Source organism: Girardinichthys multiradiatus, chromosome X, assembly GCF_021462225.1.
Source record: "Girardinichthys multiradiatus isolate DD_20200921_A chromosome X, DD_fGirMul_XY1, whole genome shotgun sequence".
Taxonomy (NCBI): Eukaryota; Metazoa; Chordata; class Actinopteri; order Cyprinodontiformes; family Goodeidae; genus Girardinichthys; species Girardinichthys multiradiatus.
Window position 1 is genome coordinate 32,267,170 of NC_061817.1, and position 16,981 is coordinate 32,284,150.

General features: G+C 39.5%; 1 protein-coding gene across 2 annotated transcripts in view; it reads left to right on the top strand.

Moving 5' to 3' along the window:
- Window positions 1-15,636, top strand: part of LOC124862183 (1-phosphatidylinositol 4,5-bisphosphate phosphodiesterase delta-3-A-like) — a 34,434-nt gene extending 18,798 nt beyond the window's left edge. Inside the window, exons 3-15 of one of the 2 annotated variants that reach the window (XM_047356000.1) lie at window positions 3,225-3,453; window positions 6,932-7,061; window positions 7,480-7,705; window positions 9,422-9,623; window positions 9,726-9,870; window positions 10,012-10,164; window positions 10,261-10,413; window positions 10,499-10,649; window positions 10,775-10,891; window positions 11,098-11,276; window positions 12,612-12,747; window positions 14,415-14,564; window positions 14,657-15,636. In XM_047356000.1, coding sequence (XP_047211956.1) covers window positions 3,225-3,453; window positions 6,932-7,061; window positions 7,480-7,705; window positions 9,422-9,623; window positions 9,726-9,870; window positions 10,012-10,164; window positions 10,261-10,413; window positions 10,499-10,649; window positions 10,775-10,891; window positions 11,098-11,276; window positions 12,612-12,747; window positions 14,415-14,564; window positions 14,657-14,799 — 2,114 coding nt within the window. In that variant the 3' untranslated portion in view covers window positions 14,800-15,636. The remainder of the gene's footprint in view (window positions 1-3,224; window positions 3,454-6,931; window positions 7,062-7,479; window positions 7,706-9,421; window positions 9,624-9,725; window positions 9,871-10,011; window positions 10,165-10,260; window positions 10,414-10,498; window positions 10,650-10,774; window positions 10,892-11,097; window positions 11,277-12,611; window positions 12,748-14,414; window positions 14,565-14,656) is intronic. The other variant, XR_007036883.1, reaches the window with a different exon arrangement.
- The last annotated feature ends 1,345 nt before the right edge of the window (window positions 15,637-16,981 follow it).

Sequence of the window (16,981 nt, forward strand, 5' to 3'; positions counted from 1 at the left end):
GCTAAAAATAGATGCATTCAGACTGTTACACTCCCTCTAGCGATAACAACAAAACTACATGAGACAATCAGATAATCACTAATGATGACATACTTTACAGGCAGCTGAAGATCAAACTTGGCTTTGCTTGGTTTATGGATTTTATTTTTTTTAGCCTCTCAGGGTCCAGTTTTATCTGATGCCTGCAGGTATGAACTGTTGTGTCTAATGCTCCAAATCACTCAGTCTACAGTCCACCTCCTAAATGTTCTGCTGCTGGACTCCAAACACAGATACATACATGTTACTTCTGCCACATCTCTGGGAAAACCACAGGGAAAGAATGTGGGATAATTTGAAGAGGTGGGCGGAGGAGGCTTTTATGGCCTTTAGTGAGAGAACGTGGCTATTGTGAGGACAGACTGGTTGTTGCACAACTGGGTGATCAACAGACTGTGGCTGCAGAATCACAGTAGCTTCTGAAGTGAATAAATGTTGTGATAGAGCGAGGAGCCAGTTCATTTGTGTGATCTGGTATGTCTCTACCAGCTTTTCAGATATACAGTCTAACAATTCCGCCTATTCTTCTTTGGAACATAACTCAAATAGCTATCAGTTTTCAATTCTCAGTTGTGTATATATCTGGACTTTGATTAGGCCATTGTAAAACATGAAAAGGCTTTGATTTAAACTATTCCATAGCAATTCTGGCTGTATGTTTGGTGTTGTGATCCTGCTGGAAAGTGAACCTCCACCACAGTCTGATCTTTTTTGAAGCCTCCAGCAAGTAATCTTCCATGATTGCCCTGTATTTGACTCCATACATTTTCTTGTCAACTCTGCCCAGCTTGTCCCCACAGTATGATGCTGCCTTCATTGTGTGTCAGTGTGGGGATGGTGTGTTCAGGGTGATGTGTAGTGTTTCTTTTCGCCAAACAGTCTTTTGCATGCATGCCAGAAAATTTACTTTTGTTACCATCTGACCAGAGTACCTCCTTTTACATGTTTGCTGTGTCTCGTACATTGATAGTGGCAAAGTGCAAGCAGGACTTTGTATACCCTTCTTTATACAATAGCTTTCCTCTTGCCACTCTTCCCTAAAGACAAGATTTGTAGAGTGCATGACTTCTAGTTGTCCTATCAACATCTTCTCCCACCTGAGCTGTGGATCTCCGAAGCTCATCCAGAGTTACTGAGGGCCTCTTGGTTGCTTCTCAGATTAATGAACTACTGATCTGGTTTGTCAATTCAGCGGGATCATGTCTTGCTAGATTAGCAGATATGCTACAGTACACACCAAAAGTTTGGACACACCTTCTCATTCAAAGAGTTGTTTTTATTTTCATGACTATTAATATTGTAGCTTCACACTGAAGGCATCAAAACTATGAATTAACACATGTGGAATTATATACTGAACAAAAAAGTGTGAAACAACTGAAAATGTCTTATATTCTAGGTTCTTCAAAGTAGCCACCTTTTGCTTTGATTACTGCTCCGCACATTCTTGGCATTCTGTTGATGAGCTTCAAGAGGTAGTCACCTGAAATGGTTTTCACTTCACAGGTGTGCCCTGTCAGGTTTAATAAGTGGGATTTCAAGCCTTATAAATGGGGTTGGGACCATCAGTTGTGTTGTGCAGGAGGTGGATACGGTACACAGCTGATAGTCCCACCGAATAGACTGTTAGAATTTGTATTATGGCAAGAAAAAAGCAGCAAAGTAAAGAAAAACGAGTGGCCATCATTACTTTAAGAAATGAAGGTCAATCAGTCCGAACAATTGGGAAAACTTTGAAAGTGTCCCCAAGTGCAGTCGCAAAAACCATCAAGCGCTACAAAGAAACTGGCTCACATGAGGACCGCCCCAGGAAAGGAAGACCAAGAGTCACCTCTGCACCTCATGAGATGTCCAAAGCTTGGGATATAGTTTTATAACGTAACCTTGCATTCGAACTTCTCCCTTACCTGTTGCCTGTCTGTTGTGTTCAATGGTCTCCTTGATCCTGTTTGTTCACTGATGCTCTCTAACAAATCAATCAGGCCTTCATAGAATAGCTGCTTGCTGAGATTAAACTACACACAGGTGGACTGTGTAATAATTAGGTGATTTCTTCAGGATGTTGGTAGGATTTTATTTAAGGATATCAAAGTAAAGAGGGTTAATTACAAATCCTCACTTTTCAGGTTTTTATTTATAAAACATTTTAAAAATCACATATCAAATTCCTTCAACTTGCCACTTATGCAGTACCTTGTCTTGGCTTACCACATAAAATCATAATAAACATACATTGAAGTTCATAATTACAGTGTTAGGATTTTTGAATTTTTACAATTTTAATGGCATTGTATGATCTGATTTAAATTTCTGCAAATGTTCCAAACACAATCCATGTAATTTTGCTTGTAGGATTTTCAGTTGACTCTAAGAGAAGATAATCTGAGGTAAAATGTACAAAAAGACTTTTAGTCAACAGTGAATAGGGTAAACATTGTACAATGCCTTTACTTTAAACAGTTGTACATGCTACTAAAAGATGTGTTTGATGCTCCGGTACAATGAAAGAGACATATTGCGTTTAATTCTTCTTAGATGTGGAAATACTGTAGTTGAATAATTAATCTTTAAATTCAGCAAAAGCTGAAACATGACTTCTGAAGCTTAGGAATGCTGTCTAAATTATCAAAATCAGGCAAATAAAAGCCTGATGGATCCTTCAGACATTTCATGCACACACACTCAACATTCATGGGCATGTTGGATGATGGCTAGAGGCTCAGGAAGAGGTCGTAGCTTTAAAAACGGCCTCAAAGATGACCAACCCCTTCCTCACCTCACTGAAATCTCATTGAGAGCTTGTGGGGTCTTCTTAAATGTGAGATTTACAGATTTACAAATCTTAGAAAAGCTCCTGCTGCTTCAACAAAAGGTAATTGTGATCAAGAACCTGATGGAGTCCAGTGAGGAAAGGCTCTGTCTTGCAGTTGTTAAAATAAAAGCCTGACAAATATTCACACCTGAAAAAACAGCTGCATAATGAAATGTTTCAGGTCAAGTTTTATCTACAAACTAAATGTTTAGGATTTGACTTTGATTTCACAACCTTAAACTTTACAATTTGTTTGCTTTAGTGAGATTTACAACCCTTTACAACAGCCGACCTTTAGCTGCTTTGTGTGTTGTTGCAGTCTCCTGCTGTACTCATGCAAACAAGCCAAACTCTGCCTGTGTTTTACCACCAGTTGCAGTGACAGAGGTGGACTGTGTGCGCGAAGGCTGCCAGTCGGATGCTCTAAAGCGACTGTCCGGGACGGTGCCGGACGACCAGTGCTTCACAGTGATCTTCAAGGGATCCAAGAAAAGCCTGGACCTGATGTGCCCCTCAGCTGAAGAGGCGCAGCGCTGGGTGCGAGGCCTCCGCTTCTTAAAGGAGCGTGTCACCTGCATGACACAGAAGGAAAAGCTCGACCAATATCCTGCTAGAATATATATGCAGAAGCAAACCCACTGTATCTGAGGCAGCATTGCTAAGGTATCTAACTCTGCAATCACATGCACTGAGCATAACTGAGATGAGGAGTAATTATTACGTTTCAAAAGCCCCTTCTAAATATAGTTCAACTAATGCTTTCAATTACGCTCAGGTTAGACTGAGTCACAGTATCAGATCTATGACTATCCATGGTGTTGTGTATTTCTATCTGCACTACCCTCCTCATTTATTTGCACCCCTGGTAAAGATCCGTAAAAAGACTTCAAATAAATTCATCTTTAATTTAAGCAGCATAATCTCACACTGAAATCCAACCTTTAATTTAAGTCAATTTATTCAGTAGATTAAAAAAAACAAAAAACATTATCTTTTTAGATCAGGGGTCTCGAACTCCAGTCCTCAAGAGTCGGTGTTCTTCAACTTTTAAATGTGTCCCTGGCCCAGTACTTCTTCATCAAATGGCTGCCTCCTCAGCAGAGCTCTGTTGAACTTGACTGCATGCTAAGGCCTTAATTATTTGATTCAGGTGTGTTGAACCAGAGACTGGTCTAAAAGTTGCAGGAAACTGACCCTCGAGGCCTTGAATTTGAGCGACCTGGGTCTGTTTTTAGTTTTCTCAGAAAGTCCACCAGGTTTTTGTTTAAGGTTTTCCTGTATTTTAAAGAGCTAATAATGCAAGCAGGATTTCCAGAGTCTTTAGAAGACAAACATACCCACACCTTTATTGTATGGTAACTTTATGGTAGGGTGACTTACTTATGCACATATTCTGCTCATCTGACCAAAATGCTGGTTTCCAGTTAAACTCCCAGCTACGTTTAAATACCTCCACATGATTACATTTGTGATGGTTGGACAGTAAAGTATTTTTCCTGGTATTCCTCTCAAACAGCTTGTTGGCATTTAGATAGGGTCTAATACTCTAACAGTAATATTTATTTATTTATTTACCTCCATTCCCCTGCTTCTCACTGTATTATGGCAGGATAACCTTCGGGTCAAGGAAAAATATTAGAATTTCTCAAAATCTACGATTTTTCTTGGAATTTTATCTCAGTAAGATAAGCTATTCACAAAGCACCTTAAGCCTTAAGAGAGCTCCTAAAGTGAAAAAATGTTAAGAGTAGTGAGCAGGACCTTTAGTGAGCCTAAGACTATCTTAACCAGAGAAGATGGCAGAAAGACAGAGAAAGGAAAGATATTCTCCATATGACAGTGAATTAATTAGATACTACTGGCTCAATTGTCCAGGGATCCACCCCTAAAAAGCAGAGAATATGAGCACATAAACCTCTATAACAATCAAACAATTATTAATATAGAGATAAGATAAACGTTATCATTCCCCTATGGTAAAATTAAATGGTATCAGCAGCAGGACAGGTTAAAGGTGCACCTCTAGTAAGGTAATGTTAGGAAGGATGAATAAATAATAGAAAAAATAATGAATAACCATGAATAAAGAGTGAAAACAAATAATATAGTACAGAATTATTTGAATATTTACAGACTATAAAAATGCTTTCAAAAATAAACATTTGGAAACAATTGAAAAAAGTCAAATAAGTTGTTGGCACCGTGATCCCGAAACCAAATCTACCTTTTCAACACTCCTCTTGTCAGGATGTGACATTTTGGACTTTGTTTGTGGTTGTGTTTTGTTGTGCTAGATGTTTCTTGTTTGAGGATTTGTATTCATGTTTATTGCTTTCTGTGTTCTGACAGTTCTGGTTTCCTTTTGCCTCCCAGTGTGTTCTCCTCTCGTCATTAGTTTTCCTCTTTTAGTTGTTAATTACTCAGTTTTTGTCCCCTTTACATTCATTGTTCCTCTTAGCTCTGTTTCCTCTATTTATCTTTATTCTCCAGTCCCTCCTTTTATAGGTTAGCTTTAATTACTGTTTACTTTTATTCTAGTCCTCATTTCCTCTGCTTCATTCTCAGTTTGTTCTATCAGTGTTTACTTTCGTAGTCAGGGTTTCTTTATGGTCTCCTTTTGCTTAGGCCTTAGGTTCTTGTTATTCCTCTGTTCCTTCCAGTTCCTCTGTTTCCTTTACCTCTTGGTTATTCTATATTTCTTATGTTTTGGTTATTTTATCTATTGTTCTGCTTAGGTCTATGTTTCTCTTTATTGTTTATTGTTTCCACCTGTCCCTTCTGCCTCCTTGCCACAACTGTTCCCTGTTTCTCGATTACCCTCCTTTGTTCTCGTTCTGTATATTTGTTAGTTTGGTTCTTGTGTTCAAGGCTGGTTTGTTGCGTCACCTTCCTTGCGCCAAGTTCCCTTCGTTTCTTGTGCTCTGTTAGACCTGGACTCCTAAACTCTCTGTTTTCATCCTGCCTGCCTACCTGTGAGTTTAGCCTTTGTTTTGATTTAAATAAATCATCGTTCTGTCTCGCCATGCCGACTCCTCGCCTGCATCTGCACGTTGGTCCACAACAAAAACCTCAACATATGACACCTCTTTTCTTCTCCACCAACTGTGCCAACAGCAGGTTCTGCTCCTCTGTCCAGTTCGATTTTCTCCACCTTTTTTCTCCGTTTTGTTTTGGCCATTTTACCAAATCAAACCACTTTATACAAGAGGATTATCAAAGTAAAATGCTGACAAGTAAGTGTCCACATTAATATCAAATAGATGAAGTAGAAACACAACCAACATGGCGAGTAAACATAATAATAAGCAAAACAAAATAATGACAAGCATGTAAATAAGGTACATTAAAACATTTTGATGCTGTGTGACAATTAATGTAATTTTGCTAGGTTTCATCATCATGACTTAAACATTTCCTAATCCAGTCTAAATTCTATGATTGGTTAATTTATCTCCATTGATTACTAGGAGTGCTTTTGTTGTATTTTGTTTTTCTTTCGCAACAACCAATCACAGCTCTTAGCAGACAGCGTCTCACATAGAAACGGGGTCAACTACACCCCATCACTAAGATAAGAATCACTGCCATCTCCTTTCTCAGAGTCGCTCTCAGCAGAGAACTGAATAACTCTTAAGCTAGGAGTCCTTGGCAGGAATTTTTAGGCTAAGTTAGGATCTCTCTGAGAGGACTCTGAGAATCTTTGAGACCTAAGTCTTTAGCATTTTTCCTCGAGCGGTTTCCTGGCATATAAAGGTCAGCGGACATCTGCTTTACTTGAATGACATGTTCTCTTGTCTTTCCCATTTTGGAAAATGGCTAGCTTAAATTGGCCTCTTTTTCATGTCTTATGTATATCCCAGAAAAAAGAGGAAGCCATAGATTATTAAAATAATCCAATCAAAGTAAAAAAGTTTAAACTACAAAAATGCTTTGGGTCCTGTTTTCTAATAAGACGTTTTAGGGTTGCTAATGACAGCGTTTTTCAGTCTGTGAGATAATGCATCCTGGTCCACCTGAGTACAGTCTTTGCTAAGTGTCTTCATGTTTCAGTGTCCTTTTATTTTCGTTAACTCCTTACAATTGGATTCGAGGCTACCTGAAGCGGGCAGATGAAAACCAGGATGGCAACATGACCTACGACGAGGTCAAAGGGCTGCTGCAGATGATCAATATTGACCTGAATGAGCAGCACACTCGTTGTTTATTCAAGGTGGGTGCCATAACTCTGGGCCTCATAATCTGTTTCCTCTGTGTTTCATCTCACTAATATCAGCTGAAGTCGGTGACCAGAAACTCTAAGATGTAGAGTTTATCTATCTGATTAGAGTGTTTTTTCTTACATAAATTCCAGTCTGTGTTCAATTACTAACCAGGCGGCGGGCCAACAAAGCTCCCCTCTGCATGTTTATCTGCTCTGTGAGAGGTTATTTCTTTATTTAGGTGGAATTACTGCCTGCTGTGTCAGGGATTTGTTGCAGCATTCTCTTGTTTTCATGCTTCCCCTTCACTCACCATATTTATAAAGTGTTCACAGCTGGACTGGATTATGTCCAGCCAGGATTTTGAAACAGTTTCATAACAAAAAAACATATTGTATCTGGTATATTTTCTTTGCTGTGCGTCCCCAGCGCTGTGACAAATCCTGCGACGGCCGCCTGGATCACAATGAGATCGAAGAGTTTTGCAGGGAGCTCATGCGACGACCCGAGCTGGATGCCGTGTTCAGACACTACTCCAGCAACGGTTCTGTGCTTTCTATTGCGGAGCTGCGTGACTTCCTGGGAGACCAGGGAGAAGACGCCTCACTGAATCATGCTCAAAATCTCATACTCACCTATGAGCTCAATGAAAGAGGTAGGTCCCTAAAACCAGCTATTACAGTAATAAAGGTGGAGCTCATTTTATTTTTGTGTCGACATTTCAGTTTTATGAAGAAGACATAATAGTAATTATGTCTGGAAACATAAACTGCACAGAGGTTGCAATTTAGTCCTGCTGTTGCATAGAAGTGGTTTTCTTTATGGTTTAACTAAGAAGTTAAGATCAAATGAAAAATTCCTTAATTAATTATTTCCATAAGCCAGACTTTCATGTAATCTTTTTAAGTTGTTTTAATCAATATTTCTTCAGTCTTTCTGAAGGTTCTATTTTTACTTCAGTTGTTTTTGTACTTGTTTTCAGTCCAGATCTTGATCGTTTCCAGATGAATGTTTATTGAGCCACTTAAATCTCACCTATGAATGTATTATGCTGTCAAATAACTGACAACTTAGCAGAGAACCAATGTTTACTTGGCTCTTCATGGATTTAGATACCAGCAGCCTTTCACAAAGATACAATTTATTTCTATTTAGTTAGTTAATCTATGAAAAATCCCAGTAATATACTTAATATACTATTTTATTCCCAACAAGCTGATTCACAAAGAGCTAATAACTGAAACCTTTGCATAAATTGGATGATCAACTAAAGTTGAACACATTTTCCACTAAAACCAAACGCAAAATAAATATTATTACATATGGCAATTTAAATTAAAGCAGCTTTATGTGAAAAAAGTAATTCCTCGCTTGTTGAACACATCCTTGTGGAGTTCAGTTTCACTTACCACACCAAGGCTTGATGATAGACTTGAAGAATCAAGTACATTGAAATGGAACCTGTATGACAATATGAAGTAGGTGCAAATATTCCAAAAACCAAAACATCATGCCCTGATCTAAGGAAATTCAAGAAAGATGACAAACCAAGTGATTTGACATATATTTCAGTCTGAAAAGTGTTAGGAAGCAATTTTTAAGGCTTTGCGACACCAGTAAACCACAGTAAGAGCCATTATTCTCAAATGGAGAAAACATGAAACAGCCAAACCTTTGTTTTTTGAGACCTCTTTTAGCATCTTGCAGTCCACTTTCAGGGTAAACCTGAGTAGGTTGGGACTTATTTTGAATGTCTCCCACATTTAGTCTCACCAAATGGTCTCATTGACCAGGAAATGGTATTCCCTATCAGTCTTATAAGCTTCTTTCTGAAGGCCTCACACAGCTCTTCTGATCTTATTATGGCATTTCCTCTTACTTATAGCTCAGTCGGGAGTACACTAACATAATATCTGAGGTTAAACTTGGCAAACACAATTTAAAATGTTAAATAATGTTATTCTCATAAACTGTAAGTGGGACTTACTGTGAGGATTTCCTATTTTTGTTTCTTGAAATTTTATTTTTAACTACAATTTACAGATTATTTTAAAAGCAATTTCTTCATTTCTTATTGTTTATTTATATTACTTGAACTTTTGGAAGTTTTGTTCAAATTTATGTTAAATATTAATATGTTTAAAAAATACAGGGTGTCATAGGGTTTCTTAATTTTTCCACATGGCTGTAGGTATGGTGCATTCACTGCCCAAAAATATCAGAGCTAGTAAAGCTATAAGTTCTCAGACAAAAGCAGATTTTTATGTCCGTCACTATATAGTTTAGCTATAGCCCACAAACACACCAGCAATACTGCAACAATCATTTTAAATTGATCACGCTGACTGAAGTTTATCACCATTTATTGCAGCTCAAAAGAAGTCTTTCATGACGCACGATGGTTTCACAATGTACATGCTGTCTATGGAAAACGACGTCTTTAACCCAGATCACTGCCGGATCTACCAGGACATGACCCGCCCCCTGGCCCACTACTTCATTTCCTCGTCGCACAACACCTACCTCACCAAGGACCAGATCACCAGCACCAGCAGCACCGAGCCTTACATCCGGTGTGTTGACACAGAGAAATGAAACCTCTTCGAAGAGCTTAGTTTTAACCACACACCAGACCAATAATATGTGGTGTAACATGTCTGTGTTGTCTCTGTCAGGGCTCTGAATCAGGGCTGCCGCTGTGTGGAGCTGGATTGCTGGGATGGAGATAAAGGTGAGCCCACCATTTACCATGGCCACACCTTAACCTCCAAAATTCCCTTTAAGGAGGTCATTGAAACCATCAACCAGTACGCCTTTAAGGTATGACTTACTACCTATACCCGTTCTTTATTTCTTACAGTAAACATTCTACAGCACTTCCTGTAGTTGTTATTTTGGTATACACTGTTAAGCATTGTGTCTGTTTATCATTGCCTAAATGTGCGTGTTTTCACCCTGCAGGCATCCCCGTACCCTCTTATCCTGTCCTTCGAGAACCACTGTTCTGTGGAGCAGCAGGCTGTCATGGCCAAACACCTTCACACCATTCTGGGAAAGAAACTGCTCACCAAACCTCTCAGCGACCTGCCATTAAAAGAGCTGCCTTCGCCTGAAGTACACAATCCCACACACACAGCTGAGTTCTTTCAAAATCTCTCAGGATGTCTGGTTTTCTAATTAAACCATTTTTACCAATGACTTTTCTTCCAGGAGCTCAGGGGGCGTATCCTGGTGAAGGGGCGGAGGCACATTTCTCACCTTGGTCAGCTGGAAAAGAATGGGAGCTTCACCAGCTTCTTCTCAAGCTCTGAAGCCGAACAAGCGAGCATTAACAAGAATACACCCAAGAGTGACCCTGCAAGGGTCAGTTAGGATGGTTCAGACTTTTCAGGTCTGAGAAACATTGAAACCAAATGTTTAACCTAATTAACCCGTTTTCGTTTCCCAGGTCTGTTCCAAACTGAGCCCTGAGCTGTCGGAGCTGGTAGTGTACTGCAAGAGCGTCTCCTTCCGTGGGTTTGAAAGTGCATCTAACGTACATCCAGATGAAATGTCTTCTTTTTCTGAAAATGAAGCGATCAGGCTCATCAAAGACTCTGGTATAAACAGAGGAAATAACACAAGGGATTTCTGGTTTGAAGCCTTATGTGCAGCTTGATCTGCTGAATGTGTGATCATCCTCCAGTGCTTCACTGCATGCTGTTTTCTATCTTTTCATATGCAGGGAAGCTTTTTGTACGGCACAATAGCAGGCAGCTGAGCCGGATCTACCCCTCTGGCCAGCGTCTCCAGTCATCCAACTTTGATCCTCAGGAAATGTGGAATTGCGGCTGCCACATGGGTTGGTAATCAAAACTAAGAGCCGGGATGCTGCTCCGATCAGCAGTTTAGATTTGTTTACGTAGAAAAGTCATCCTTAGGCTGTGTGAAAATATTCTTTCTTTCATTCCTGCTCATTTTTGATAACTGTTGTTGTTTCATATTTCTGTGTGACTTCTTTATTTTCTGCTGTGCTGCTGGCTTCACGTCCCTCTCTGTGTCCTTCAGTGGCTCTGAACTTCCAGACTCCTGGGGAGCAGATGGACCTGAACCAGGGTCGCTTTCTCCCCAATGGTCGCTGTGGTTATATTCTAAAACCCACCTTTATGTGCAACCCAACATCCAACTTTGACCCTGAGAACACAGGCGGAGGCCCCGGCCACACCCCCACCCAGCTCACCATACGGGTAAGCTGTGTACTCTGTTAAAATTTAGCTTTTTTAAAACAAATGAACTCAAAGAATTTCCTGTAATGTTAACTATTTTTCTGGTTACTGTACTGGTTTGAGTTTAGTGGAAAGCAGGACTTTTTCTTTTTTTTTAATACTTTTTTTTCTTATTTTCTTAGCATACATTACAACACAAAAGCAAAATTACAATACATACAGAACAAAGTGCTATGTGTACATCATACGTGGTTATTACAGTGCTCATTTGTTTGGTTTTGTGACAGTTTCTATAAATTGTCAATTTTTTCCACAAATCTTCACATTTTGGTTGTTTGTGACATTTGCCTCTTTTCCATTCATGGTTCCAGCACCGCAGAGCTACACTGTGTTTGACTTCACTCTATTCGTCATGAAACCTGCTGTGTTTCCATTGACTGCTGGAAGTGTGGCTTGAAGCCCCACATCCAGCTGTCAGCTTCATGTGCTTTTCAAAGTGAAATAAACACTTAAGGTCTCACATCATGGCCTTTTAAAACAATGCAGTTGTGGAGTCCAGACCACCCTCCTGTCCACAACTCGTGGGACTATGACCATAAATGGCATCCATGATTTCGAACCACCGCCACAGCTTTCAGTTTGACCCGCTCCGGCCATTGTGGTCCTTAATATTTTTGTGTGGTTTGGATTTCGTTCTCTTAACTGCCTTTTCTCCATTTTTTTCCGTAATCTGTGCACATAATATTGAGTTTTGTGATTCTCCTATTAATGGAAGAACTAATGAATCTAAAAAAATGTTTATTGTCTCCTCATCCACAGTCTCCTGGTCCCAATGTCCCATTGGTAGGTAAGGGGCACTTCCTCCTAATGGAGGAGGGCCCCTCAGTAGAGATAGAATATAACTCCAAGATGAGTCCTCCTTTCCTTTCTCCAGCTTAAATTTATGTTTATCTCGCCAAATCAGTGTCTTTAAGATGACAAATTACATTGGGAGGAAGGTTGTAGCTTTGCCCTAAGTAACATATGTCTATTCAACATGAGTGAAAGTATGTTATGTAACTTACTTGTTTGTAAAAAGTTACAGAACGTGGCAGACAAAAACAGTTACAAAGTTAGGATATTAGCAATCCGATCTTTGTTTTGAAAGTAAAATTTTATTTTCTGCCATCCATTACCATTTTGTTATATTTAATAAGTAATAATAAAAACATTAATGGTGGTTTTAAAACTTTGCACGTTACTCTCTGCGTTTCCAGTTCGGGGCTTGACAAATAACCAACATCAACACACTTTAACACATTTCTCCTCCGTCTTTCATTACCAATATTCTTGCTCTTTGGGTTGTTTGTTTTTTAGATCATATCTGCTCAACAACTGCCAAAAATAAACACAGAGAAAGCCAGCTCGATCGTGGACCCACAGGTGCTGGTTGAAATCCATGGAGTGGATATAGATAAGGCGAGGAAAAAAACCCACCACATTGACAATAATGGTAATGTGTTCTCCAAATAAACTAATTAGGTTACTGGCATCAAGGTGTAATCAGTTTTAAAACAGCTAGAGTTTAATAATGTTAATTAGTTAATATGATAACATAAATTTGGCAAATGGAAAAAGTGACATAGTGATTTTACAAATGGCGAGTATGGAAAAGAGTACACACAGGAATGTACAATATGCTGTGTTGTAGTGGTCAATTTTCCCAGGGGGATTTCAGACAATGTGGCATGTCCAGTCTGAGCAGCCTTATACTATGAAGACACAAGCTACTCCTGAGTCTCTCCGTTTTGGTTCTGAGCCTGCAGACCCATTTGCCTGAGTTCAGAGGCATAAACAGTTGTACTGGGAAGGGTGGTGTCCCTGATGGTTTGTTTATTGTTTTGCTTCAGCAGCACCTTGTGTAGGTAATGCCCTGATCTCAAGAAATTCAAAAACAGACAAGAAACAAAGTTTTCGTCATGTATCTGAGTAGAAAGGGTAAAAGAAAGCCTTTTCTAACCAGTGAACCACAATGAGAGCTATTATCCAGAAGCAGAGAAAACAGAAATACTCAAAGAGCGCATAGACGACTCATCCAGGAGGTCACAAAAAAACATCTAAACCTCTTCAGCCCTCACATGCCTCAGTTAAGGTCAGAGTTCATGATTTACTAGTACGAAAGAGACTGGGCATAAAGGTTGTCCATGGGAGAGTTCCAAGGCCAGACCCCCTGCTGATAAAAAAAAAACCAAAACCACAAATCTCAGATTTACATAAAAGCGTCTTGATGATCTCCAAAACTTTGGAGAAAATATTCTATGGACTGACAAGATAAAAGTGGAACTATTTGGAAAACATACATCCTGTCACATCTAGCATAAAACTAACAGCATTTCAGAAAATAAAAACACCATACCAGCTGTCAAACATGGTGGTGGTAGAGTGATGGTCTGGGACTGCTTTGCTGCTCAAGGACCTGGATGAATTTTTTTAATTAATAAAACAATGAAATCTGCTCTCTACCAAACAACGTTGAAGGAGAATGTCTGGCCATCAGGTTTTGACCTTTAGCTCAATCACACTGGGATTATGCAGCAGGACAACGATCTGAACCACACTAGCAATTAAACGTCTCCATGGTGAAAAAATAAAAAAACACAAGAAAGGATTTTGGAGTTGCCTAGTCAAAGTCTGGTATTATTGTGATTGGTATGCTGTGGTATGACTTAAACAGTTCATTCATGTAGGAAAATAACCCAGTGTAGCTCAAATAAAACATTCGTGCAAAGAACAATGAATCAAAATTCATCCACAGTGATGCAAAACACTTCTGCCATTATTTCGAATGCTTGATGCCAGTTGTCTGTCAAGGGTGACACAACCAGTTATTAGGTTTGAGGAGTGATCACTTTTCTCCATAAGGCCACGTTGGTTTGGACAGATTTTTTAATTAGTTATTAAATAATAATGTGAAAACTGCTTTCTGTATTACTGTAATTGTCTTTGTCTGATGTTTAAATTAGTTTGATGATCTTACGATCATTTAAGTGTGACAAAACAGCAAGAATAGAAAAAGCTATAAGGGGCCAAATACTTTTCAACAGCACTTTAGGTGTTTTTAATGTCAGCTGTTTGAAAGGTAAGCCACAGGCATTTACAGCTCTTGTGCGCCCCCTATAGGTTTCAACCCAAAATGGGACTGCACTCTGAGTTTCCAGCTGCAGGTTCCTGAACTGGCTCTGGTGCGCTTTGTTGTGGAAGATCACGGCCACGCTGCCAAAAATGACTTTGTGGGACAGTTCACGTTGCCCTTCACAAGCCTCCGCACAGGTGCTCACGAAAGACTCTACCTCATCTCAGTAGTGTCACATTCTCCCACGTTGTTGTTTTGCAACATTTTTAAACCTCTCTTTTTCTCTCAGGATATCGTCATGTTCACCTACTGAAGGCAGATGGTTCCAGTTTGTCCCCAGCCACTCTCTTCATCCATGTAAAAGTAATACACAAAGGAGCTCCTGTCAAGAGTGTGGCAGAGCGTATGGCCATGGCGAAAGGCAAAGTGTGAAACGTGTCTGAACCAGATGAAGATACATTCTTCATAGGAAGAAGAATTTTATCTGAGGGGATTGCTGCTGTTACTGCCAGCCCCTCTCCTCACCAAGACCTGAAGTGGTCCATTTCTGCTCAGCTGCTGCAAAGTACTGGAAAGAAGATGAAGTTTGGAAAAGCTGAGTCTTCTAAAACACCCTTACTGGGCACTTATGTTTTAATGCTAACACTTAGAGACTTCTGCATAGAGGAAATTTGTTTTAACTGATTTTTGGAATGTAGGTTTTAGAAATGTTTCAGCATTTTATATGTTCAATTTTAAAGAATGAGATGAAATTGACAAAAACAGAGCAATTTATCATTAGATGCTATGGGTGCTATAAAAAGAAAGCTAGCCATAACTAGCTCTGGCTTTAAAAAGTATTTTTTTTTACTATTTAAACACTGTGCTCTAATTCAGATGTACTAAGCTTTTAACTAATTGTATTTTTCATGATGTCTTAGAGTTTGCTCAGTCAGTCTGACTTAAAAATGATTTTAGAATGTAGATAATATTTATCTGAATTTAATTAGTAGCTATGGCATGTTTGCCTATCTTTTCACACATATTGAGAAAAAGTGTTAACTGAACTAGTGTTGAACTTGCATGTAGAGTCCATGTCTCGAGTTAAGTGGCAAATGGGTTAATAATTTTTTGCCAGTTCCTTATTTAACACTAACAGCAACAAATGTTTACAACCTCTAAGTTCAACACCACAAGGTTGTGTTTTGTAGATTCTTACTTGTACGGTTTGTGAAGAAATACTGCAGTGTTTTAGAGGTTCCATCTTTATAAACCACTGATAACATCTTAGTCTGAGACTTGTCTTATTAACGTGTTTTTTTTTTTTTTTTGGTTTCACCGTTTGCTTTCTGAATGTCATCAAGAGCTAGTGTGGATGTACAATTCTGATCCATCAGCTCACCAGGGACCTGAATATTAATTTGAATCTTTTGATTTATTTAAATCACTCTTTTCCAGGGTGAATTACTATACGGCACACAACTGCAATTATTCTTTTAATAGACCGCTGGCTGCACTAGCTGGAAAATAGCTGGAAAGCACTCTCTATTCCAGACTGAAAATTATTATACATGGTCTTAGCATACATTTACCATAATCTTTTAAATATTGGTGCCAACGACTCTCTGTGTCCTGGATTCACCCCAGGATTTCCTATTAGTGCACAGGAAAGCCTGCAAACTTAAGTGTCCAGGAGGCAGCCTGGTCAGATGCCTGATCACCTCAGCTCACTCTTTTCATTGTGGAGGAGTAGCAGCTCTGCTTCAAGCTACTGCAGGATGGAGCTCCTCAACCCATCTCAGGCTGAGCCCAACCACCCTGTGGGGAAAGCTAATTTCAGACATCCTATTCTTTCTGTCTTGGTCCCTATCTCATGACGAATGGTCAGTCAGTCATTTTCTACCGCTTATTCCATAGTGGGTCACAAGGGAGTTGGTGCCTATCTCCAGCAGTCTATGGGCAAGAAGCAGGGTCCACCCTGGACAGGTCCATCGCAGGGCAACACACAAACACTCATTCATACACCTAAGGGCAATTTAGAGTTACCAATTAACCTAACAGGCATGTCTTTGGACTGTGGGAGGAAGCCAGAGTACCTGGTGAGAACCCACGCATGCACGGGGAGAACATGCAAACTCCATGCAGAAAGACCCCCGCCTGGGAATCGTACCCAGGACCTTCTTGCTGCAAGGCAACAGTGCTACCAACTGCACCACTGTGCAGCCCATGATGAAAGGTGAGGATCACAATATAGATGGGCCTTGACAAACTGAAGCAGCCCACACACTCTGTCCTGCAATCGTTGTTTTACAAGCCAGCAAGATACTTGAGCTCCTTCACCCAAGAATGACACATTTCCAGGAGGCAGCAATCCACCTTTTTACATGGAACCAAATCAAAAAAATCCATATTTTATTACTTAGATTGTAAAATAAGCTTTTAATGAAAATCCTACTTGGTCCATCTTCTGTTTGAATCATTGATCATAGATAGGGTACATAAATATAACTTAAAATTATTCCATATGACATTGTATGCAATATACAGAACAAATAGATTTATAAAATTATGTGCATACCTTAAAATAAATATGGGGAAAAAACCCAAAATGCCAGTGCTAATATATTCTTTGCAA